A 26,194-nucleotide genomic window follows, 5' to 3' on the forward strand; every position below is an offset into this window, starting at 1 on the left:
CTGTGTCAATGTGGAAGTGGTTCAGTGAATAGAAACTGTCAGTCAACTGTTCTGTCTTAGGGGTTTTTGTACTCTACATTTCCATCACATCACACACACACACACACACACATATATATATATATATTATATATATTATATATATATATTTACTGTATATATATTATATATACATATATATATTATATATATATATAATATATATATACACATATATATATACACATATATATATATACACATATATATATACACATTATATACACACATACTATATATACACACAACATATATATATACACATAACATATATATATAATACCACACATATATATATATATATATATATATATATATATAATATATATATATATATATGTATATATATATATATATATAGGAGAGAGAGAGAGGAGAAACCACACCACACACAATGAAGGCTGTGTAAATAATGCCACTGCTGAGGTCACCTAAATATACAACACAGGTCTTATTGAAATATTTAACTGTTAACTTTTAATGGGAAGTATTTAAAGGAAACATGGACACCAGCATGAATGTGTAAATGAGACAAAGCAGCCGTAGATACAGAGGAAACCAACAGGATCTGCACGTAATGTGAGGAGGAACAACCAGAGTTCTGCGTGGTTCCAGGGAAATGATCATGTACCGTTCATCAGACTGTCCATGGAGTTACAGTGCATGATGCAAATAAGACGGAACCACCGAACACACGCACACACACACACACTCTATCTACGCCTGCTTGGAAACGCTGCACACGCACACATGCAAAACACGGCTCCCATCAGAGTTTGCATGGCTGTTATTTGACGGCTCACCCAGGCAGCCAATCAAATCATCCGGCTGATGAGCACGCCACCCCGGCTACATTTAACCAATGAAGGATGAGGATCTGGCTGACGGACTGACCTCAGATGACCAGTACACACTGCCTCTTCATGCTAGAGCTGACATGGTGCCAACATCTGCCCCCCCACCCCCCCCTCTCTCACCACCCCCCTCCATCTCTCCCTCTCTTTCTCTTTCCTTGCTCTTTTTTCACTCCTCGTGTCACACCATCCCAGACGAGGAGGCTAATAATTACCAGAAGTCCAGAGTCCAGGACATCACTGATCCACGCACTTTGGCCTGGGCTTTCCTTCAGCATTTCCACAGGACGGGTTAACAAGTGGTAATCTGCTCTAGCACTGGTCTGTCTGTCTGTCTGTCGCTCTCCCTCCCTCACTCTCCCCCGTCTTTCTCTCTCTCTCTCCCTCTCTCCCATTCCCCTCTCCACACCCCCCCCTCCCCCTCTCTCCCTCTCTGTCTTTCTCTCTCTCTCTCCCTCTCCCCTTCCCCATCTCTCCCTCCCTCTCTCTCTCTCTCTCTGGGCCTCCCCTCCTCCTTTTACTCATTCACACCTCCCCTCCCTCTCTCTTCCCTTCCTCATCTCTCCCCTCTCTCTCTCCTCCTTCTCCTCTCTCTATGGACCTTCCTCCTCCTTTTACTGTCTTCACACCTCCCCTCCCCTCCCTCCCCTCCTCATGTCTTCCTTTACCCTTTTCAGGTTCTTTCACACACACACACAACACACCACACCCTCCTGAAAAAACCCTCCACTCTTTTTTCTCCCTCTGTGTTTTCTCCTCTTTCTGTCACTTATCAAACTTCCCCTTTTTTTTTCTGTCTCTCCTTATCTTTCTCTCCAGTACCTTCAGTCCTTCATCCTCTCTCTACTCTTTCTTTTCCTTCATTAAAACTTGCCCCCCCATCCTCCTCCTCTTCCTCCTCCTCTTCCTCTCTCACTGTCCTTCTGTATAAAACCCCATCACCCCCCCCCCCTTTCATTCGCTCTTCTGAGGCTTAAACCTAATTATCTCTGTTCTGGGGGAACCCACACTCTCTGGGTGGGAACAGTCTGTGGGAAGCGCTGCAGCCGGTCGAGCGACGGACAGCGTTGTTCTCCCTCCGGCCGGTCGCCTCCAATCATGTCAGCGAGGAGCAACACACTTTACATCAGAAAGGAGGAGCAGAGGAGCAAACAACAGACTGAGGAGGAGTGAAAAACAGACTGAGGAGGAGTGAAACAGACTGAGGAGGATGGGATGTCCAACCCATGTCCTTCAGGTTCCACATCCTGTCCACTTTAATGTCCACTTTAATGTCCACTTTAGTGTCCACTTAATGTTCCACTTTTCATGTCCACTTTAATGTCCACTTTAATGTTCACTTTAATGTTCACTTTAATGTCCACTTTAGTGTCCACTTTCATGTCCACTCTAGTGTCCAGTTTAATGTCCAGTGGGTGGGACCAGTCAAACAATGCCATAATCATCTATAAATAATGACAGTGCTTCATACGCTTCATAATTAGTCAGATTAGAGGTGGACCAAAGGCTGATGGAATAAATATAATATTATATTAGAACAGGACAAATGTTGATACACCCCCCCCCCTCCCCATGAACTAGAATGAGCTACTCTATTGGAAATACAACAAAATACAAATACAAATTCAACTGTTCAACTTAGAGCTGGATAATATAAAAAAACTATCCAGATTTACCCAAAGTTATAGATTATTTACAAGTTTCATTCATAGTTTTCTGGCTCCATGAACTGAAGACAAAAACACTTAAAAATACTCCTTTTGAACTAAAACTATTGTTGTTGTTGTTGTTGTTGTTGTTGTTGTTGTGTCTGTGACACAAACGGACTGTTGGTGTAGATGTGATTTATTTACCAGTTCTGTTTTTTATAATTTAGAATATGTTTATAATGGTTCGACTGTAAACATAAGAAACATGTGGGAAACAGTCTACCAACACTTTGAACCACTGCAGTATATGTATGTACATGTATATGTATATGAGGATTCTGTTGGGTTTCTGTAAATTGGCTTAGAGTCTGGTTTTGACCAACTCTATATGTAAAGTGTCATGAGATCACTTTTGTTATGATTTGGTGCTATATAAATAAAATTGATTTTTATAATATATATTATAATATATATATATCTATATATATATATATATATATATATATATATATATATATATATATATTTTATATATATATATATACCTAGACAATTTTCCATTCCATGTTTCTGTTTGGAGCTCTTTTATTTCTTTATTTTATTTCCTAAAATGGTTCATTTGATCTCAGACCATGACTGGAGTCCAGTTCTGCTGTTATTGATCATTTAGGTTTAATTGATCATTTATGGATAATTGGACAAATTGATAACTGTCTGTATCTACACACTATACTGATGGACTGTTCCCTCTGTGTCTAGTTTTCAGGTTTTGTTTCAATACATTTCAGTATTTTTTTTTTTACCCGACAGCAAAGGGCTAAAATAAAGCATGTCTAATAAAAGTGGAATATGTTGTAACTTCATATGACAGCATTAATGACAGGTCTTCACAGGAAAGGGTTCAAACAACACTGACTTAGATTTGAGGTTGGTAAAACTTTACAACTAAAGGTAGAATTATAGATAAAAGATCCAATAAATAAGAGGAATCAGTGCTTTCCTCTGGTTGGTGTAAATCTATAAACAGCAGAAGGACCCGCCCCTGTGTCTGTCAATCAGTCCCAGTGGACAGCATGTGTCCACAGGTCAGTTTTATATAGGTTTACTGTAAATGATTGACAGACAGATTAGATGAAGTAGCGATCAAGTGAGACAACTCCTCCTTCTACTACTGTCCTCTCATCTGTCCAGCCTGTCCAAACCATCTGAAGAAACTGAAGAATCAGACCTGAAGGAACCAAATCTGTTCAAAACAGGAGCACAGAACACCTGACAAACACCCAGGGTGTCCACTTGTACAGTATGTCCATTTTTACTGTATGTCCACTGATAACAGTCTGACCCATGTCCACTTATGTCCACACATGTCCACTGATAACAGTATGTGTTCTATACAGTAGGGACATTTGCATAAACAGCAGACGTCCACATTATCCACTCTGATGTAAATACATATTTTCATACTGCTTGTCTTCTGTTCTTTGTTTGTCCTGCACGTTTGTCTTATACTTTATTCTGTTGCTGTCTTGACCTGTGAATTTCCTCGTTGGAGGATCAATAAAGTCTGATCTAATTTAGTTTAATTTAATGTCCATAAAATGAGTGTGTTTCCAAGCACACTAATAGTCCTATTATGGAAACAGAATAATCTGATTATAACAAATCAGATTAACACACCTGGATTACACCCCAATGTCTGTCCAATGTATTTATGCATGTGTACGGGTTAATTAATGTATCCAGGTTAATCAGATTTATTTTGTTTGTTTCCTTCTGCACATGTAAAACTGATTCAATGGTAGAACCGAAGTGAGCAGAAGACCATAGGATGTTTGAGTCGACCATCACTATGTAAATACTGCGACAGAAATCCAATACTAGACTGAACTGCCTAAAGCAGATCTAAACGTGTCCCAGCTGATGAGTATATGTATCTGATTACTCTGATGAGTATAAATATCTGATTACTGCAGTTATCAGACTTTTATGGACACATACACAGGCTCAGTGTCTGTGTAAACACACTACATCTACATTCAGTTCTGAGGTTTTTTTAAACTATGACTTTATTCTGGTAAAATAACAGGTTTGATCTGGATATTCGATGGTTTTACTGTCGTAATGACTGTTTTTCTGTTCTGATGTGGTCCTAATACTCTGTCGTAGATTTCAGATTCATATTTTCAGTTAAATACTTTTCGGACACATGACTTGTCTGTATTGTGAACATCCAAACAGCAGAAGGTCAGATCCTGTGTCCACAGCAGCAGTGGTCCACGTCTCTCTCCTGTCTCTGTCTCCTCTATAGAGGGAATGCACATCCGTCACTTCGCCCCAGGCCACACCCCTCTCAGTCAGACTGAGCGGCAAAAACAAACCAGCTCAGCATGATGGAGTATAGCAGTAACTACAGCGAGACCAGGAAAAATGTGGAATATAACATGAAATTAAAGGCAACTGGACTGGACATGGATCCATACAAGCTACCAAACAACAAGTGTTCTACCAACACTGATCTGGGACAGAAATCACCTATCCTGACATTTATATGAACCTGAGTTCAACGCCGGGAAAATCCCCAATGCAAAGGCTGAAAGCATCCAACAGACCCAGAGTTGTGTCCATCCTGGTCCTGGTTCATTAGAGGATTCCAGCTGGTGAGTGCTTTCATTCAACATACTATTGTTTTGGAGGTTTTGTGTCAGTGCAGACAGATTTTCTTGGCGGTGATTTCCGCGGTAAAGGCCCAGCAGTAGTGCTCATAGTTCACTACTGATTTACTGGAGTTGAACCCTTAGTACTGACCCAAGTATGATCTACTTGTACTTTTGATATTTAAGTACAGTTAACATCAAATACTTGATACAACACAGCAACAACAGCTTTGTGCTAGAGTAGCCCCTTATTTGGAAAACTAAGTTAGCCTCAGTTTAAGCTAGTTTACAAATCATGTAGAGCACATTTGAAGACAAAAACGTTTCAGTTCTGAAATCTAGAACTAAATGACAGATGCTAACATTAAGAGCTTTACTAAGAAGTAATGTTAGCCAAAATGATATGGAATTTAAGGGATGATTTTACACAAGAACACAGCAGAAATTAACATTACCTGACACAAATCCAGGTTTGGTTGCCTGGATTCCAGTTATTTCTACAAACTGCAGCGATCCATCTGCTTCTTCTGTCTGTGGCTTTAGGTCGCCGCTAAAACGATAGCTCCCAGTGCTTTTTAAACCTATTTGTACGATCAATGGCACAACAGCTCTGCCCCATTTTTTAGATTGTTCTAAAGTTTTCGCAGTATTCAAGTCAAAGTCGCTACTCATCTCCCTCTTTCTGCCACTCAGTGGGCATAACCACGGTGACTTCCACTAGTGGTGACGTCACGTGCAGACCCTCTATACCATGAACAGATTCCCACAGTCAGTTCTGTTTCTGACACACGGTCAGTGCTGTGTTTTCCAGCTGGACAGCAGAAACCCTCTGCACACATTGAACACACACAGCTTCCATCAGCAGATGATGTCCACTGAACACACACTGTACACACACTGAACACAAATACACACACAACTCAGTGCATGACACAGATATGATCACATGTGTCCAAGCCCGTCCAGTAACTGGACCGAATATCAGTTAAAGACAAACGCACACGCATGACTACACAAACATACATGTGTACAAACATATATGTGCACAAACATACATGTGCACAAACATACATGTTCACTGAGCCTATTTTGTCTGTTTTTCAGTCCTTTTGATTTTACCTTTATATACTATATAAACAAATGTTTACTATACCCATGTTTGGATCTGTTTTTTCAGCACAACTTCATCTATATCATCTGTCTATAATTTTTTCACTTTAACCTACTATAAAAACATAAAAGGACAAAAAACACACACACAAAAAATAAAATCCAATTTGAGAAATGTATGTAATTTATAGCATAAATAACACACAGATGTTTAACGAACCTTTTCACAGACTTTCAAAGTGAATACTGGTTCCAAATATTAGGTATAGAAAATTAAAATTGTAATAAATGAAAACTATTCTTAAATATTTGACATTAAAGCAGATCTTTACATAGGTGTTGTTTCTGGAAAAGTGCAGTAATCAAACACGGTTATCATGATAATTACAATTTAAATGGTAATACTAAACGTCTGCAATTTTACCGTGGTTTATCATTATACCGGTAATCGTTACATCCCTAATGGACATTTAGTCCCAGTCCTCTCCAGTCCAATGGAATCTGTGTGTTCAGCCCATATGTTCTACTTCACATGCAGTGGTTGAATATATCCAGCGGACCCTCTGGGACCAGTGGGGTCAGCCGCTGCCGCTGAAATGACCATCGCCAGCTGAGGAATAAAATAATAAAAACCCCTGTCTCATCTGGATCCACTGAATCATGTCCTCATGTTATCACACGTCCACATCCAACCACAACCAAAGCCTATTATCAGCAGAAACTCAACCGGACTGTCTGAAACATGACACAGCAGAGGAAACCGTATGTCACATCAGGATTACTGATGAAATGACCGGGGGGGGGGCCTCAGTCTGCCGTGCAGATGACAGCCAGAGTAAATCCTGTAGGTATATTAAAGGATTATTCCACTGATATGGTAAACACAGTAAATAGTATTAAACCCAGATCAGGCTGGCAGGACTTCTGCCCTGTGCTTCAGAAATGAGCCTCTGTCTGAGAATTAAAAACACACATCTGTGGTACAAATAGGGATGTAACGATTACCGGTATAACGATAAACAGCGGTAAAATTGCAGACAGTTAGTATTACCGTTTAAATTCTAATTATCATGATAACTGTGTTTGATTACCGCACTTTTAAGGGAAAAAACCCTACGTAAAGATCTGCTTTAATGTCAAATATTTGAGTATAGTTTTAATTTATAACAAATCTAATTTTCTATAGCTAATATTTGGAACCAATATTCACTTTTAAAGTCTTTGAAAAGGTTTGTTAAGCATCTGTGTGTTATTTATGCAATAAAGCATATACATTTTTCAAATCGGATTTTATATATTTTTTTGTGCTTTCTGGCCTTTTATGTTGATATAGTAGGTTAAAGTGAAAAAATAACAGACAGATGAGATAGAAAAACACATCCCAAACATGGGTATAGTACACGTTTGTTTATATAGTATATAAAGGCAAAATCAAAAGGACTGAAAAACAGCCAAAACAGGCTCAGACCACTAAGGGTTAATATTTGAATGTTTCTGCAACAGAAGGTACACTGTGCCTATTATTTTATTTGCTTTTGTTTTTTTTAAATACAACTTGGTTAAATTATTTCAGTATGTGTATTAGCACTTTTTGAACATTTTGAGCACAATTTCAACAAGAAAAGCACTCTGAGAGCGCAGACCTCAGCCACAACAGATCTGTCCCACCCCCCCACCCCCCCGATCACCACCAAAATTTAATCATTTCTTCCTTGTGCCAGTATCAACATTTCCTGAAAATTTCATGAAAATCCGTCCATAACTTTTTGAGTTATCTTGCTAACAAACAAACAAACAAACACGCAAACACACACACGTGCAAACACACAAAGCAAAGCGATCACAATAACTCCTGGGGGAGGTAATAATACCGCGATAATAATGATAACCATGATAATTTGGATCACAATAACCGTGATATGAAATTTTCATATCATTACATCCCTAGGTAGAAAAGGAGTCAACAGCTGTAATTCACAAACACATGCATGGGTTCTGTCCATATAGAGGGTCTGCATGTGACGTCACCGCTAGCGGAAGTCACAGCGGTTCCGCCCACTGAGTGGCAGAAAGAGGGAGATGAGTGACAGCGTTGGCTTCAATACTGTCTAAACTGAAGAACAATATTTAATAAAAAAAAATGGAGAAGAGCTGTTGTGAGACTGATTGTATGAACAGGTTTGAAAAGCAGTGGGAGCTATCGTTTTACAGACACCGAAAGACAAAGAACAGAGAAGTAGATGGATCCACAAATCCAGGAAACCATTAATTTATGCTGTATTTTTGGGTCAAATCAGATCTTAAATGACCTATTGTTTTGGCTAACGTTACTTCTTGGTAAAGCTCTTGGTTTTATGATCAGATCTTTCATGGTTTTTGTCTTCAGTATGTGATTCTGAACCTTGTGCTCCTACATCACAGGTGTCAAACATGTGGCCCAGGGGCCAAATCTGGCCCTCCAAAGGGTCCAGTCCAGCCCATGGGATGAATTTGTGAAATGCTAAAATTCCACTGAAGATATTAACAATCCTTTTAGTTCAGGTTCCACATTCAGACCAATTCAACCTCCAGTGGGCAGGACCAGTAAAATACGATCATAATAACATAGAAATACTGACAACTCCAAATTTTTCTCTTTGTAAATGTAAATATTTTCATGTATTTACACTAAAACAAAGTATAATTTTGCAAAAAATGTGAATAACCAGAACAAATATGAACAACCTGAAATTTCTTAAGAGAAAGAAGCGTAATTTTAACAATATTCTTCCTGTTATTAAATGTTTTGTGTGTTTGTAAGTTATAGTGCACACGTGTAAATGATAAACTGAAGCATAATATTGTTAAAATTACACTTATTTTTTCAGTTTGTTCATGTTATTCACATCTTTTGAAAGGATAGTTTGTAGATCTAAACCTTTTCATAATGTAAATTTACTTTTTTCGCTCTAAAACACAGAGAAAATTTTGGAGTTGACATTATTTATATATTATTATGTTATTATTTTACTAGTTCAGCCCATTTCAGATCAAATTTAGCTGAATGTGGCCCCTGAACTAAAATGAGTTTGACATCCCTGTCCTACATGATTAGTAAACTAACTTAAACTGAGGCTAACCTAGTTTTTCAAATACGGGGGAACTGGAGAATAAAGCTACGACGGAGTATTAGAGCCACATAAGAAAATAAAAACACTTGTCACTACGAGAATAAAGTCATAAAATATGGATATAAAACCTGTAATTTTATGAGAATAAAGTCGAATACAAAAAGAATCACAATGTTATCAGAATAAAGTCGTAGTTATAAAAAACCCTCATAACTTAACAAAAATGTCATTCGTTTATGAGAATAAAATCGTCATATTCTGACAATAAAGCCATAATATTACCAGAATAATGTGTTAATTTAAACCAGGTGGTGTAAATCTGCTAATTTCCCAGAATGCAGTGGTGCCCTGCTGGTCCACAGCAGTAGTATCTGTGTTAGATAAAGGACTGGATCTGAACTAGACTCAGTAAATCTGCTCAGTCCCAGTAGATCATGCATACATTCACTGGGATCAGTCCACGCTGGACTGGAAATGACCTTTGGATCAGCTGGTTCTGGGCCCTAGTTTTGGAGCCTTTGGATCAGCTGGTTCTGGGCCCTAGTTTTGGACCCTGGTTGTCAGTCCTGATGAAACCATGTATATTAGTTTCAGGTCCAAATAGCGTTGACCCCCTCCCCCCTGGATCAGGTCTGGATCCTCCATTTGTGTCCATATGTCAGTGTTCATGGACCACTTGTTCTTTGGTAGCTCGTACAGATCCATGTCCAGTCCAACTGTCCTTCATTTAAGTTCAGATTTCCCATGTTCCTTTTCTCTGGCTGTGTTTACTGCTATACTCCGTCATGTTGAGCAGGTTGGTTTAAGACACTCAGTCTGACTGAGAGGGGCGTGGCCTGGGGGGGAAGTGACATATGTGCTGACGCTCTATACGGTGTTAGTGCTCCAGTGTCTGATGTCTGATCTGCTCTGGACCGATCACATCCACACACATCCACCATAATGAACTGCAGCCTCCACTGGAAACTGGCAACTAATGATGGCCTTTCAAACACAGAGGCATTAATAGAGACGTGGAGCTGCTTTGAAGTGTGCTGGAACTCAGAATACTGCGCTGTACACTAATAAGCGCCTGCAGAGGGAGGAGCTTACATTGGGTTCCAACCCTATGTTAAAGACACCAACTAGAAGATGTCCCCTTGAACACTTCCTCTGATATGAATCAAACCCTGAAATAACTCAGCTGATGACCTGAAGGAGGAGGAGATTGGATTTCCTATTATCGTCCACACTGGGACTACAGCCCAGTACGGTTGAACGTATAGATTTTTAAATAACACTGACACTGACCACTGAGACACTGAGGACCTTTACAGCCATGTCCTCCAAACAGGACTGGAAACCAGACCCATAAGAACAGGCCTGTGTCCTGGAAGGAACATATACTGTCATATACTGACATATATTGACATATACTGTCATATACTGACATATACTGTCATATACTGACATAGAGTGACATATATTGACATATACTGTCATACACTGTCATATACTGACATATATTGACATATACTGTCATATACTGACATATTCTGACATATACTGTCATATACTGACATATACTGTCATATTCTGACATATACTGTCATATACTGACATACAGTGACATATATTGACATATACTGTCATACACTGTCATATACTGACATATATTGACATATACTGTCATATACTGACATATACTGACATATATCGTCATATACTGACATATACTGTCATATTCTGACATATACTGTCATATACTGACATATATTGACATATATTGACATATACTGTCATACACTGTCATACACTGTCATATACTGACATATATTGACATATACTGTCATATACTGTCATATACTGACATATATCGTCATATACTGACATATACTATCATATACTGACATATACTGTCATATTCTGACATATACTGTCATATACTGACATATATTGACATATACTGTCATACACTGTCATATACTGACATATATCGTCATATACTGACATATACTATCATATTCTGACATATACTGTCATATAGTAACATATACTAGCATATACTGTCATATACTGTCATATACTAACACAGCAGCACCAGAGGTTTGACAGAGGTAAAGTCAAAGACAGACAGACAAGTGGACACACTAGGTCAAGGGTCAACGGCCATGTTAGCACCCAGAGAAGAAGAACACCCAACCTGATGCAACTTTAACTCTGAAAGACCCAAAAAAGACCCAAACGTCCACCTATAACCCATAAAGACCGTAAAAGTAAGTAAAGTAAGTAAAGTAAATTTTATTTATTGAGCACTTTTCACAGACAGAGTCACAAAGTGCTTTATCAATTCAAATCAGAATCAAATTAAGACCCAAACGTCCACCTATAACCCATAAAGACCCAAAAAAGACCCAAACATCCACCTTTAACCCATAAAGACCCAAAAAAGACCCAAACGTCCACCTACAACCCATAAAGACCCAAAAAAGACCCAAACATCCACCTTTAACCCATAAAGACCCAAAAAAGACCCAAACATCCACCTTTAACCCATAAAGACCCAAACGTCCACCTTTAACCCTTAAAGACCCAAACGTCCTCCTTTAACCTAAACCATCTACTGATCTAAATGGTTTAATTCCTGTTGATCCACTAATTCTATCAATCCATGTCAATAATTGGTGTAAAATACTGTTCTTCATCTTTTCATGGTCATCAGATATGACCATATTTGTACGTTCAGAGGCTCCATAGTTACCGTGGAAACACCGTCACCTTCTCCAACATTATTGGACTGAAAAAGACACTGTTTCTTCAGTTATCTCTGTTTCTGATAGAATAAGCATCAACTTTAATCTGAGTTTTAATGAACATCTACAGGATCAGTGAATTTAATATAAGAAAAATACAGGATTTTTCACTGAAAAATGTAAAATAAACACTCGGGAACAGCCACAAAAATAGCTCTGGGTCTTTATGGGTTAAGACAGTAAAATACAAAAGGAGATTTGTTTGAATGTGAGAAAGAAAGAAAGAAAGAAAGAAAGAAAGAAAGACAGAAAGACAGAAAGAAAGAAAGAAAGAAAGAAAGAAAGAAAGAAAGACCTCCATCCATCCATCCATGCATCCATCCATCCATCCATCCAGGCCTTCTATGGGTTTATTGGAGCGTGCTCCTTAAAGACTTACTTCATCTGTTTGACGATGGTGCTTTTCCCTGACTCTCCAGCCCCTGAGGGAGAAGAGACACAAGAAGACAATGTAAACAGGGTGTATATGTGTTTGTGTGAAAGAGCAAGATGGAGACAGGAGAGAGGGAGGAGGAGGAGGAGGAGGGAGGAAAAGAAAAGGGAGAATCAGCCTCTTAAACCCTCAGTGAATGAGCAGAGCAGTGGGGTGGAGATGAAAGGATGGATAGATGGAGGGAAGTGGCGGCTGCACCCTTCTCTTCCTCCTCGGACTCTTTCTTCTTCTTTTTTTTTTTTTAATCCTGACTGAAACACACAGATTAAATACTTACAAGGTAACCCCCCCACACACACACACAGAACCAGTGGGTCCATTTCACAGCCCAAACCCTCCTCTCTCCTCCCCAGGCCTTCCCTCCTTCCACTGCTGCACACTGCCATCTTCTTTTCTTTTTTTTTTTTTGCATCTGCAGTTTCCATCTCGGATGTGGTTGCCACCTTAATTCTGCATCACACGGTTTTGGGCTCAGTGGATGCAACGTATAAATTTAAAAAAAAAAACAAAAAAAAACCACGTACAGCTGCATCCAAAGGCACATATATACTGTACTATATATAATCTGTTATATTTGTAATCTGTACTCTATGTAATCTGTAACTGTGTATTCAGGGTGTGTTTGGCAGAACCGGTCCATCGAAGGGGCTGCGTTACCTGCTCCATGGTTCTGGTACATGATTTTTTTTCCCAGTGTGTTATTGATCATCACCCCCCCCACCCCCACCCCCACCCCCCTCCATCACCACACCTATTCCCCCCCCTTACCGAGCAGCAGCAGTTTGACATCCTTGGCCGCGGTCAGCCCGTCCTCCTTCAGGTTCTTCTCGATGGCTTTGCTCCGGTCCAGAGCCGCCCTCTCCTCTGCGCTCAGGGTACATCCCATGGTTAGAGAACACAGCTTGAACGCGTTAACGGAACCGGGATCCACGGGGGAAAAAAACACACAACACACACACACAACACACACCGAGATTCAATCAGTTCCACTCAGAGCTGTTGGTTGGTTCCGATCCGGATGTGTTTTTTATTTCCTGGTTGGTTCTGTCTCTAGGAGCCTTGGATCCTCGGTCCGTCCGTATGTCTGTCGTTCTCTGGGCAGCTCCCTCTCTCTCTCTCTCTCTCTCTCTCTCGCTCTCTCTGAAACCGGGACACGGCTCCGTTAAAGCATTTAAATCACGGATCCGTTCGGTTTTGGACTCGGTAAAAAACCACACAAAGCCTCCGCAGCTGTTGTCTTCTCCGGTCCGGTCCGTCCGTGTGTCCGTCCCTCCGTCTCTCTGTCGGTAAAAATCACGGTAACGGTTCTCAGTTCGCCTCCTCCTCCCTCTTCTTCTTCTTCGTCTGTTTCTGCTTCTTCTTCTTCTTCGGTTCCACTTGTCGCTAGCGGCTAACGGCTCCTTACTGTTGTTCGGTGAGCGCCGTTAGCATCGTCTGCTCCCAGTGTTCGGTCTTCGGCTCAGTGGACCTGTTCCTCCGGGGGTTAGCGGCGGTGGGCGGGCGGGCGAGCAGGCGGCGGGGACGCGCTCCGTGTCGGTACTGCCTCCCCGGTAGCGTCAGTACAGAGGGGCTCGGTCCTTCAGCGGCAGGTTGGTGACGTCACGACGTTAAAAAAAAAAAAAACCAGAAGTGGAGCGCGAGCGCGAGAGATACTGAGAGGAAGAGAGAGAGTGAAAGAGAGGGAGAGAGAGACTGAAAAAGAAAGGGAGAGAGTGAAAAAGAGAGGGAGAGAGAAAGTGAAAGAGGAGAGAGAGTGAAAGAGAGGGAGAGAGAGAGAGAGTGAAAGAGAGGGGAGAGAGAGAGTGAAAAAGAGAGGGAGAGACTGAGGGAGCGAGAAAGAGGGGGTGAGAGAGAGAGAGACTGACAAGGAGGGGGAGAGAGAGAAAGAGAGGGACACACTAAGAGGGAGGGAGGGACAAAGAGAGGGCCAGACAGACACAGTGGTAGTCCCAGTCCCAGTGTCCTGGTCTGTTTGTCCACCTGTCCCTTTGGTCCATCTGTCCTAAACTGTCCCATGTTTCTATAAATGCGTTCCAAACACAGGTGTGTTCTGCTGCTGTGTCCATTCAGTCCTGCTGTGCTGCTGAGTTTCTTTCTTGTGGTAGATGTCAGTGTCAGTCCTTCCATGAACAGAACACAAATGTGTGTTGGTTTGAATCTAGAATGCTGCTTCCTCCTCTATCTCCTACTAAATTCTAAACTGATGTGGTTTCCTGCTGTGTCCACACACACGTTTGGGTTCAATTCTTCTTCTTCTCTTGTTCTAACATCCATCCACATCTGTTTGTTTTGGTCATGTGACTCTAGTTGGACTCAAAGGTCTTTCCAGTACAGTTTTGGGTCATAGACCAATTTAACTACGAACAAAACACCTCCAACAATAACTATTCAGAGAAAAACCAGAGTTTGGGTCAAACTGTGGTTTTTCCATTACACACATGTTTATGTCTAAGGTATATTTTATAATATATATTATATTTTATATATCGTGTGAACAGAAGGATTCCAGAGCTGTTTAGTGTCAAAGGCAGGTCCCTGTAAATACGACCCCTTCAGTTTATAGAAGCTGTTGGTTTTACTGCTGTCCATCCTTTACTGTAGTCGGTAAAAACAGCTCCTATAAAGCAAAGGGTTGGATTTAATGTGAAGCCCCCCCCCCAAGCAGCACTCATATCCCATATATTTTGTAAGAACTTCAATGTATGACAACATCAGTCCTTACAAAAAGACATTTTTCAGATGACACCTGTGTCATCTGAATAGATGGACCCCCCCCCCCCCCGCCCCCTCATGTGCCCCCACCCTACTGTATCTGTGCAGACTGGACCTCCTTCATCAGGTGGATCTCCATCAGTCCTGGTCCATGTCCAGTCTGTCCATCCATAGTGGATCTGTCCTTCTGTGGTTCTCTCTCAGGTTCCTGTCTGGGTTTGTGAAGTTGTTCTTAGTCCAGATGGATGGTCTAAGGACAGAGGATGACCAGGACATTAAAGCATGTCCTTCATCTACTGTTTACTTGACTGTTTATACAGGGTGACCCAAAAAAACGGGAATTTTTGAATTGTGTACTGGCAGACATGAGCAAGTGGCAGCACTGCGAGACAGTGACCTTGAGCAAGTAAACACACCCCCATTTTAGTAACCATTGGCGGCTGTGCGAGAATTGTTCGGTAACTGTGTGATCTCAAGATTTGGTAACGTTCTCTTACCCCCTTGATCGCCAGATTTGTCCGTTTGTGATTTTTTCTTGTGGGGCTATCTCAAGAGTAAAGTGTACACGACTCGACCAAGAACTCTGGATGAGTTAAAACAGAGAATTCAGGATGAAATTCACAGTATCCCAGCTGAGATGTTGCAGCGGTCAATGAGGAATCTCAACAGCAGATTTCAAGAATGCATTCGTACAGGAGGACGCCATCTACAGGAAGTAATTTTTAAAAAATGAAAATTCCATCATTGTTTCTTAAATGGCATGTTTTAAGGTTTCAATTACTATGAATAAATATTTTTCTTCCATCACTCTTGGTTTTATTGGATTGTTAAAAAGTTCCTGTTTTTTGTGTCACCCTGTATATATATATATATATACATATATATATATATATATATATATGTGTGTGTGTGGTGTATATTCTGTATATATGGTGGACACACCATGTGCCCCCTGCCCCCCCATGTCTGAGCCCAGATTTCCTCTTTGATATCATTAAACATTAATCCAATATAATTCAATGTTAACAGTTTCACAGACACACAGCAGTGACTGCGTGTTCAGTTGGTCATAACACCATCTTATCTGGGTGGATTTTCCATCTAAATAATAACGCTTCCTATTTTACATCCATGCAAAGTGCACTGGGAATCACCTTATGCTCTTTACACATTTGTGGGAAGATGCAAATTGATTTTTTCAGAGTTTTGTCAAAATGTTCCAATGCAGCTCAACCAAATCAGGCCTTTAGTTCCAGGCTCTGCTCCACAGATCAGCTGATCTGCCCCCACACATCAAACCACAGGCCGCTGTTTCCTGTAAACACACTGATGCCCTGCCCAACGGCACTGAGCCAAAGGAACCGGTGCAGGAAGACGGGCATGTCTTGTACGTTTAAATCTGTTGAATTCTCTGAGAGCGTTTCCTTCATGTTCAAACTGTGAGTATGAGCAGTTTCAGTTCACTGACAGGACAGTGAATGCACCTTCTGCTTTTTCTGCCTTTGACACATCTGCCTGGACTGTTAGCAAACACAGACTGGAGTAACTGTTACACAAGCACACACACACACACATAAACACACACATGCACACAGAAACACACTCACTCACACACACTCACACACATACACATAAGCACACACACATGCACACAGAAACACACTCACACACACACTCACACACATGCACATAAGCACACACACATGCACACAGAAATACACTCACACACACACTCACACACATGCACATAAGCACACACACATGCACACAGAAACACACTCACACACACACAAACACACACCCTCGCACACACACACACACACACATAAACACATATACTCAACATCAACAGTGGTGTGATGCAAGTTTTCCCAGCAGAGTGTAAGAAGGCCATGGTTGCCTCAGACTCCGGGTGGCTCCGCCCACTGACGACACAAAAACTGAACAAACTAAGAGGATTTGGAAAGACCTTAACCTCCTCAGACCCACTGTCCACGTTTGTGGACAAGAGTTTCACAACTTTATACAAAAAAAAGAAAACTGTCCACCACAAAGGACATTCCATAAAAATTTAAAAACTGCATCTGAAAAAACAGTTGCATCATGATGTTTCCAATATAGGCACTGATTTAATAAAAAACAAGAAAAGCTTGTACTTTGCTGACATGTCCTGGGTCTGAGGAGGTTAAAGGACTATTCTGTGCTCACAGTTTATGACACTATTGTTTCTTATTCATGACTTTATTACTGATCCACAATCAGATTAAAATGTACAACTTAGTGACTGATAAAGACAGACGACACCTAACCAACATAAAACTAAATATGAGAGAAAGTCAAAGTCATCTGTGACGACATCCACCCGTTAAATGAAACAGTCTAATGAGTCAATTCATATTTTACATCTGGGCCAAAAAAATTAAACCAATGTTTAGGATCAGAATAACAGGACTAAGGCTCCTGGAGTCCAACAGCATATTTAAAGACATTAACTGATGTTTGTTTGACCTTTTAGGGTCAGAAAAGGTCAAAGGTCATGGCACCACATAAAAGTCCATATGTGACTTCCTATCTATTACCAATAGTAATTAGATCAATACGTTCAACTGTTTTACAGTTACAGCACTATGAAATGTGTCCCATTATAAAACAATGGAGATTTATAACATTTCAAACATGGACGTGAACATGGACGGACAATGAACAAACGATGGACACCTGACCCCAGTGGTCCATGGGACCTTTGGGCCGTTCCATCAACGGCCACTGGAGGCTGGTTACAAACCTCAGTACATTCCAACACACTCCAGAGTTAAACTGTCCAACATTTACAGCAGAACTACACAGGTTTACAAATAAAAAGGTTCAGTCTGTCTGTCTGTCTGTGTCTGTCTGTGTGTCTGTCTGTCTGTGTGTGTGTGTCTAGCAGTTTTGGTCATTCATTCATTTTCATTCATTCATTCATTTTCTGAATCTGCTTTATTCTCACTAGGGTCAGGGGGGCGGAGCCTATCCATCCACTTACAGGTGAGGGCGGGGCTCACCCTGGACATGTGACCAGTCCATCACAGGTTTTTGTCATTTGTTTTCCAGTTAATGTCATTAAAGTTTGACTGATTTAACTCATTTAATCCATGAGGCCGACCAGTTCTAAATTAATAGAGTTGTTTTTTTTCTTTTTTTTAATATAAATGTACATATAGTTGTAGTCTAGTCAATGCCACCTTTTTATGTTCATATTTTTTTTTATTTTCTGGATAATAATATATTGGAACAGAGAGATCATAAACAACATTACACTTAATAAAACTCAAAGCTTCTATTTCTAATTACTTGCTGACTTTCTATTTTGACTGCAACGGTCCAATTAAAGCAGGTTTTCATTTGTCTTCTCTGTAAATAAAAGGTGTTTTTATTTTGGAGAAGCGGTTGTTATTGTGGTAAACAATCAGACGGAGCACTGAAGCACTGCCGGCGTCAGGGCCAGTGCACTGTGTGGGCCTTCAAACACACAAACACACACCAAACACACTCACACACATACCAGCCGCCTACTGCTGCTTCCTGATGGAGCCTGGACACTTTAGGAACCAACGCACAGAACAAACACGGCTTTAAAACAATCCCATCTGCGGGACACGACGGTGTGATGCACTGTCCACTGCCATTACCAAACCTGTAAAAGGAGCGTTTGTGTTTGGGTCAGAGGGTCAAACTAGGAATGTAACAATATGAAAATTTCATATCACGGTTATCATTGTTATCACGGTATTGTTGAAATTGTGCTCAAAATGTTCAAAAAGTAATAATTCACACACTGAAATAATTTAACCAAGTTGTGTTTTGAAAAAATAAATAAATAAAATAAAATAATTGGTGCAATGTCCCTTCTGTTGCAGAAACATTCAAATATTAACCCTTAGTGGTCTGAGCCTATTTTGTCTGTTTTTCAGTCCTTTTGATTTTGCCTTTATATACTATATAAACAAATGTTTACTATACCCATGTTTGGGATCTGTTTTTTCAGCACAACTTCATCTATATCATCTGTCTATTATTTTTTTTCATCTTAATCTACTACAAAAACACAAAAGAACAAAAAACACAAAAAAGTATAAAATCTGATTTGAAAAATGTATAGAATTTATTGTATAAACTAGAAGCACTAGGAGAGCGCAGACCTCCGCCAAGACAGATCAGTGCCCCCCCGCCCCATCACCACCAAAATTTAATCATTTGTTCCTTGTGCCAGTATCAACATTTCCTGAAATTTTCATCCAAATCTGTCCATAACTTTTTGAGTTATCTTGCACACAGACAGACAGACAAACCAACGCCGACAAAAACATAACCTCCTTTACGGAGATAATACCACACAGATGCTTAACGAACATTTTCAAAGACTTTAAAAGTGAATACTGGTTCCAAATATCAGGTATATAAAATTAAAATTGTAATAAATTAAAACTATACTCAAATATTTGACATAAAAGCAGATCTTTACATGGGTGTTTTTCCCCTAAAAGTGCAGTAATCAAGCATGGTTATCATAATTAGAATTTAAACAGTAATACTAACCGTCTGCAATTTTGCTGCCGTTTATTGTAATACCAATAATCATTACATCCCTAGTTCAAACACTTGTGTAGGGTTTGTGTCCTCCACAGATATGACAGATCTACTGCTTTAATCCCATTGTAGAAGCTCCTCCTTCTATGTGAGTAGGTTTGGATCCTGTTGTCAGTGTGAGTCAGTAGATCCAGTCCACGACTAAAACAACCCAGTGTTCAACTGTTAGAGAAGAGCAAAGAGGACAGAGGTGTTGGACGGCCCAGAGACATTCCATATGAAACAGCACACACACACACACACACACACACGCACGCGCACACACACACACACACACACACACACACACACACACACACACACACACACACACACACACCCCTTCAGTGGAGCTAAAGGCCAAACAGGCTGGATCTGCTGCTGTAAACAAACACAAACACATTTACATTTACAGATTGGTCATATGTGTTCAGTTCTTCCCTTCAGTCTGTTCACTGTACTGGGTATCTGCTCCCTTGATTTTTGTTTTCTTTTCTGTTCTCTTGGTTTTTGTTTTTTTTCTGTTCTCTTTTTTTTTTTTTAATTTCTGTTCTCTTGTTTTTTTCATGTTCTCTTGGGGTTTTTTTCTGTTCTGTTGGATTTTTTTTTTAAATTTCTGATCCGTTTTTCAGTTCTTGTTTGTTGTTTTCTGTTCTCTTGGGTTTTTTTCTGTTCTTTTGTTTTTTCATTTCTGTTCTCGTTTTTTTATTCTCGTAGGTTTTTTTTATTTCTATTCTTTTTTTTAAATTTCTGTTCTCTTGTTTTTTTTCATGATCTCTTGATTTTTGCTTTTTTTTTTTATTTCTGTTCTCTTGTTTTTTGTTCTCTTGGTTTTTTATTTCTGTTCTTTTTTAATTTCCGTTCTCTTGTTTTTTTATTTCTGTTCTCTGTTTTTTTCATGATCTCTTGGTTGTTTTTATTTCTCTTCTCTTGGTTCTTTTTTTTATTTCTCTTCTCTTGTTTTGTTTTCCTGTTCTCTAGTTTGTTTTGTTATTTCTCTTCTCTTGGTTTCAGTGCTTCCGCTCGTGTTCATGAGTCTTAGAGCCTTCGTCCAATCATATTTCACCATCATGTGTTGCTGGGTAAAATAAATTGGCCTTGAGGCTCAGAATCATCAGCACAGCCTCTGGAGCCAAAAATAAATGGAGTTGACGGTTGATTTAACCAATTAGATTTCATTTTGGCCACATAGGGGCAGTCTAGCAGGTGTACAATAATGTCAGCATTTTCACGTCCTTTGATTGGATGGTCAAACCACAACTAGTCACAGTGGTCGTCTGTTACATAGTGTTTTTTTATATAGTATTTAAATTAGAGGGTGGATAAACACCACTGAAGGTCTACATATAAAATGTACGTCCAGTATTTTACTACAAAGAAACACATTACAAAGTTAATGTCATTCATCTGAGTTTATGTTCATAGTGTTGGTTCTGTCCACACAGTTGGACAGTATGTGGACGGTATGTGGACGGTATGTGGACAGTATGTGGACGATATGTGGACAGTATGTGGACAGTATGTGGACGGTGTGTGGACAGTATGTGGACGATATCTAGACAGTATGTGGACAGTATGTGGATGGTATCTGGACAGTATGTGGACGGTATGTGGATGGTATCTGGACAGTATGTGGACAGTATGTGGATGGTATCTGGACAGTATGTGGACGGTATGTGGACAGTATGTGGACGGTATGTGGACAGTATGTGGACGATATGTGGACAGTATGTGGACAGTATGTGGACGGTGTGTGGACAGTATGTGGACAGTATGTGGACGATATCTAGACAGTATGTGGACAGTATGTGGATGGTATCTGGACAGTATGTGGACAGTATGTGGACGGTGTGTGGACAGTATGTGGACAGTATGTGGACAGTATGTGGATGGTATCTGGACAGTATGTGGACAGTATGTGGACGGTGTGTGGACAGTATGTGGACAGTATGTGGACAGTATGTGGATGGTATCTGGACAGTATGTGGACAGTATGTGGACGGTGTGTGGACAGTATGTGGACAGTATGTGGACGGTATCTGGACAGTATGTGGACAGTATGTGGACGGTATGTGGATGGTATCTGGACAGTATGTGGACAGTATGTGGACGGTGTGTGGACAGTATGTGGACAGTATGTGGACGATATCTAGACAGTATGTGGACAGTATGTGGACGGTATCTGGACAGTATGTGGACAGTATGTGGACAGTATGTGGACGGTATCTGGACAGTATGTGGACAGTATGTGGACGGTATGTGGACAGTATGTGGACAGTATGTGGACAGTATGTGGACAGTATGTGGACGGTATGTGGACAGTATGTGGACGGTATCTGGACAGTATGTGGACAGTATGTGGACGGTATGTGGACAGTATGTGGACAGTATGTGGACAGTATGTGGACAATATCTAGACCAGTGGTTCTTAACCTTGTTGGAGGTACTGAACCCCACCAGTTTCATATGCGCATTCACCGAACCCTTCTTTATTAAAAAATAAAATCTGATTTTTTTCAAATTCAAGACACAGGTATATGTTTTACTGGTGCACAAAATGAACTGTGCATTAACATCACTGTGTTCAAAGAACAAAACCAATACAGTGCATGAACTCACAACAAATTCCATACCTTTTCACAAAGACATGACCTTTTTTAATACTACCACACTGAAATGGTTTTAATTTTTAACCTTATGTATTCCAATAATGAACTTATTGTATTTATGCTATTTATCATTTTTAACATTTTAACACACACCCATCACCTAATTTCCATCAGGCTACAATAATAATGAATATTTACTGTAAATCAGTGTGTCTGACGGCTTTAGCGTAATACGATTTCTCCAACTGCGACGGTGCGTCGGTCGTCACGATTGTAACTGACCAGTGTGGTGACCGAAAAATGTAAACAAACGCTAGACATGGCTGCCTCCGTGGTTAACAGGAAGTGGCAAAAGTCATAACAACGATGTGGAAAATAGTCAAATAATTCATCGTCAGATTAGTGGAAGAGATTATAAACACTTTCGTTGTAGTGCTATAAGCAACAACAATACACCGTGTATATTGGATGTCAATCAGAGAAAGAGTCTCTGAAGCCATTTGTTTACATACACGGACCTAGCCCGACACACACACCCGACTGAGTCGAGTGTCTTGACCTCCGCTGAACCCCCGAGACTGACTCACTGAACCCCTAGGGTTCGATCGAACCCAGGTTAAGAACCACTGATCTAGACAGTATGTGGACAATATGTGGACAGTATGTGGAGAGTGTGTGGATGGTCTGTGAACAGTATGTGGATGGTATGTGGACACTACGTGGACAGTATGTGGACGATAAGTGGACAGTATGTGGACAGTGTGTGGACAGTATGTGGACAGTATGTGGACAGTATGTGGACAGTGTGTGGACAGTGTGTGGACAGTATGTGGACAGTATGTGGACAGTGTGTGGACAGTATGTGGACAGTGTGTGGACAGTATGTGGACAGTGTGTGGACGGTATGTGGACAGTGTGTGGACAGTATGTGGACAGTGTGTGGACAGTGTGTGGACGGTATGTGGACAGTGTGTGGATGGTATGTGGACAGTGTGTGGACAGTATGTGGACAGTATGTGGACAGTATGTGGACAGTGTGTGGACAGTGTGTGGACAGTATGTGGACAGTGTGTGGATGGTGTGTGGACAGTATGTGGACAGTATGTGGACAGTGTGTGGACAGTATGTGGACAGTATGTGGACAGTGTGTGGACAGTGTGTGGACAGTATGTGGACAGTGTGTGGATGGTGTGTGGACAGTATGTGGACAGTATGTGGACAGTGTGTGGACAGTATGTGGACAGTATGTGGACAGTGTGCGGACAGTATGTGGACAGTATCTGTACGTAAGTAAATTTTATTCACAGAGCACTTTTCACAGTCAGTCACAAAGTGCTTTACAGTGCAAAGTACAAATAAACAGTACAAATAAAATACAATTAAAATGTAGTTAAAATATGATAAATATATAAAGTGTGATCAGTTTGTAGCAGCCCTGAGTCAGTTGGGGAATTCCAAAGCCTGTTTGAACAGGAGTGTTTGGAGGTGTTTTTTCAAACTCTCTCCAGAGTCCATGGAGCGTAAGTGTAGAGGCAGCTCATTCCACAGACGTGGTGCTCTAGCTTTAACAGACCTGTCGGCCCGTGTGCTCAAACAGGTGTGTGGAACCATCAGCAGGTTCTGTTCTGCAGACCTCAGGCTACGAGCCCAGCTGTAGGGCTGGATCAGGACAGTAATGTATGCAGGGGCCTGGCCATGGAGAGCCCGGAAAGTTAGCACCAGAATTTTGAAATGCAAACGATATAAAACAGGAGCCAGTGGAGTGATTTAAGAATGGGAGTGATGTGCGTTCTCCTGTTTGTGTGGGTCAGAAGCCTTCAGCAGAGTTCTGGACAAACTGTAGACGGGCCAGCTCCTTCTGTTTCAGCATGTGAACAGGCTGTTCCAGTAGTCTAAGCCAGAAGACAAATGCGTGGATGATCATCTCAAGCTCATTGACGGACACCACAGACCTGAGTTTGGAGATGTTGCGGAGTCGGAAGAAACAGTTTTTCACCAGGTGTTTGAAGTGGTACTCTAAAGACATGGCCTGATCAAAGATGACACCCAGATTCCTCAGTTTGGTCTTTACTGAAGAATTCAGGTCTCCAAGGTGTTGTTTGATCCCTGGGATTGCACTGTCCGGGGCAATGATGAGGGTCTGTGTTTTGCTGGAGTTCAGCTGGAGGCTGTTCTCATTTAGCCACTGCTTCAGCTCTGACAAGCAGTTGATTAAGGAACTCAGTTTGTGGGGCTCAGAAGACTTAAAGGAGCAGTACATCTGGATGTCATCCCCAAATAGATGATAGGAGACATCACTGTACTGTCGGATAATGTGGCCAAGCGGGAGGACATACAGCAAGAACAGGACTGGTCCCAGGACAGAGCCTTGGGGCACACCACACAGTAGATCCGCTGAGTCAGACTGGATGTTATTGGTTGACACAGTGAAGCTTCTGCCGGTCAGGTAAGAGGAGAACCAGTCTAGCACAGGACCTGACATCCCTACCAGGTCCCTCAGTCTCTCAATCATTATGGTATGGTCCACTGTGTCAAAGGCCGAGGACAGATCTAGCAGGACCAAGACCGTGGATTTCCTGGAATCAGCCGCCATCATGATGTCACTGAACACTTTTAATAGTGCGGTTTGTGTTGAGTGGCGCTGTCTGAACCCAGACTGAAAAATGTCATGCATCTGGTGTGTCTTCAGAAAAGCTGTCAGTTGTTTAGACACTGCCTTCTCAAGGATTTTGGCCAATAGGGGGAGCTCTGATATCGGCCTGTAGCTTTTGAGTTCAGTGGGGTCCAAGCTGGTTTTCTTTAGTTTAGGTTCTATGATGGCCTGTTTGAAGGAGCTGGGAAACAAACCAGTCAAGAGCGACAGGTTAAAAAACTTTGTGACCCATGGTCCAATAGTGTCAAAGACACGACAAGAGGCTTATGGGGGAGGAGGTCTGCAGAGTTGGAGGAGGGTCTCGTTTTAGATAAAAATGCTGAGATGTCCTCCAGTGTCACAGGGTTGAAAGCAGACCAAGTTTGAAGAGGGGGGATCAGCTCGGGTCAGACAGCCAGAGGGTGGTGGGATATTGTGTTTAATATCCCTGATCTTGTCTGTGAAAAAGTTTAAGAAGTCATTGCTGTCAGCTTTACAGAGCACGGGGGCAGCAGGAGCAGCAGGGGACACAATGGACTGGATTGTGTCAAAGATTACTTTGAGGTTTTTCTTGTTTGTAGCTATGTGTTTTTGAAAACAGCCGGATCCTGCCTCCTTAATCATTTTATTTAAAGAGGTTATGATGATCCTTAAGATGTAACCTGTGTACTTCCAGCTGGGTTGATTTCCAAAGGCGCTCAGTCAGTTTTGTGACAAAATCTCCTGAAGTTTAAAATGTTTTCATTCATCCAAGGACAAGACCAAAAAAAGCCAAATACAGAGGATAATACTATAATAACTGGTGATAAATCACTTAAAGGTTAAAAATAAAGAAAATAATCATTTTGGAACTGTCACTAAAGTAGTTCTAGGTCTTTATGGGTTAAATTCCTGCTGTTTTGTGGTGAAAAACTCAACCCTCACCAGTTCAGTTTAGTGCTCCAGCTCTGTCTGACGTCAACAACTCCATCTGACTGCCAGCGTTGCCTCAC

At 40.9% G+C, this 26,194-nt stretch overlaps 1 protein-coding gene and 1 pseudogene across 2 annotated transcripts in view; both read right to left on the reverse strand.

Annotated features, from left to right (window-relative positions):
• gnao1a (guanine nucleotide binding protein (G protein), alpha activating activity polypeptide O, a) overlaps window positions 1-13,527 on the reverse strand; it is a 91,150-nt gene extending 77,623 nt beyond the window's left edge. For both annotated transcript variants that reach the window (XM_030137679.1, XM_030137680.1), the window contains exons 1-2: window positions 13,410-13,527; window positions 12,588-12,630 (exon numbers count right to left, since the gene is read on the reverse strand). In XM_030137679.1, the coding sequence (XP_029993539.1) occupies window positions 12,588-12,630; window positions 13,410-13,527 (161 nt within the window). The remainder of the gene's footprint in view (window positions 1-12,587; window positions 12,631-13,409) is intronic.
• The window catches only part of LOC115421684 (CCR4-NOT transcription complex subunit 1-like), a 969,367-nt pseudogene that overhangs the window by 275,625 nt on the left and 667,548 nt on the right, over window positions 1-26,194 (reverse strand).

The sequence above is a fragment of the Sphaeramia orbicularis genome, chromosome 6 (genome assembly GCF_902148855.1).
Source record: "Sphaeramia orbicularis chromosome 6, fSphaOr1.1, whole genome shotgun sequence".
Lineage (NCBI taxonomy): Eukaryota > Metazoa > Chordata > Actinopteri > Kurtiformes > Apogonidae > Sphaeramia > Sphaeramia orbicularis.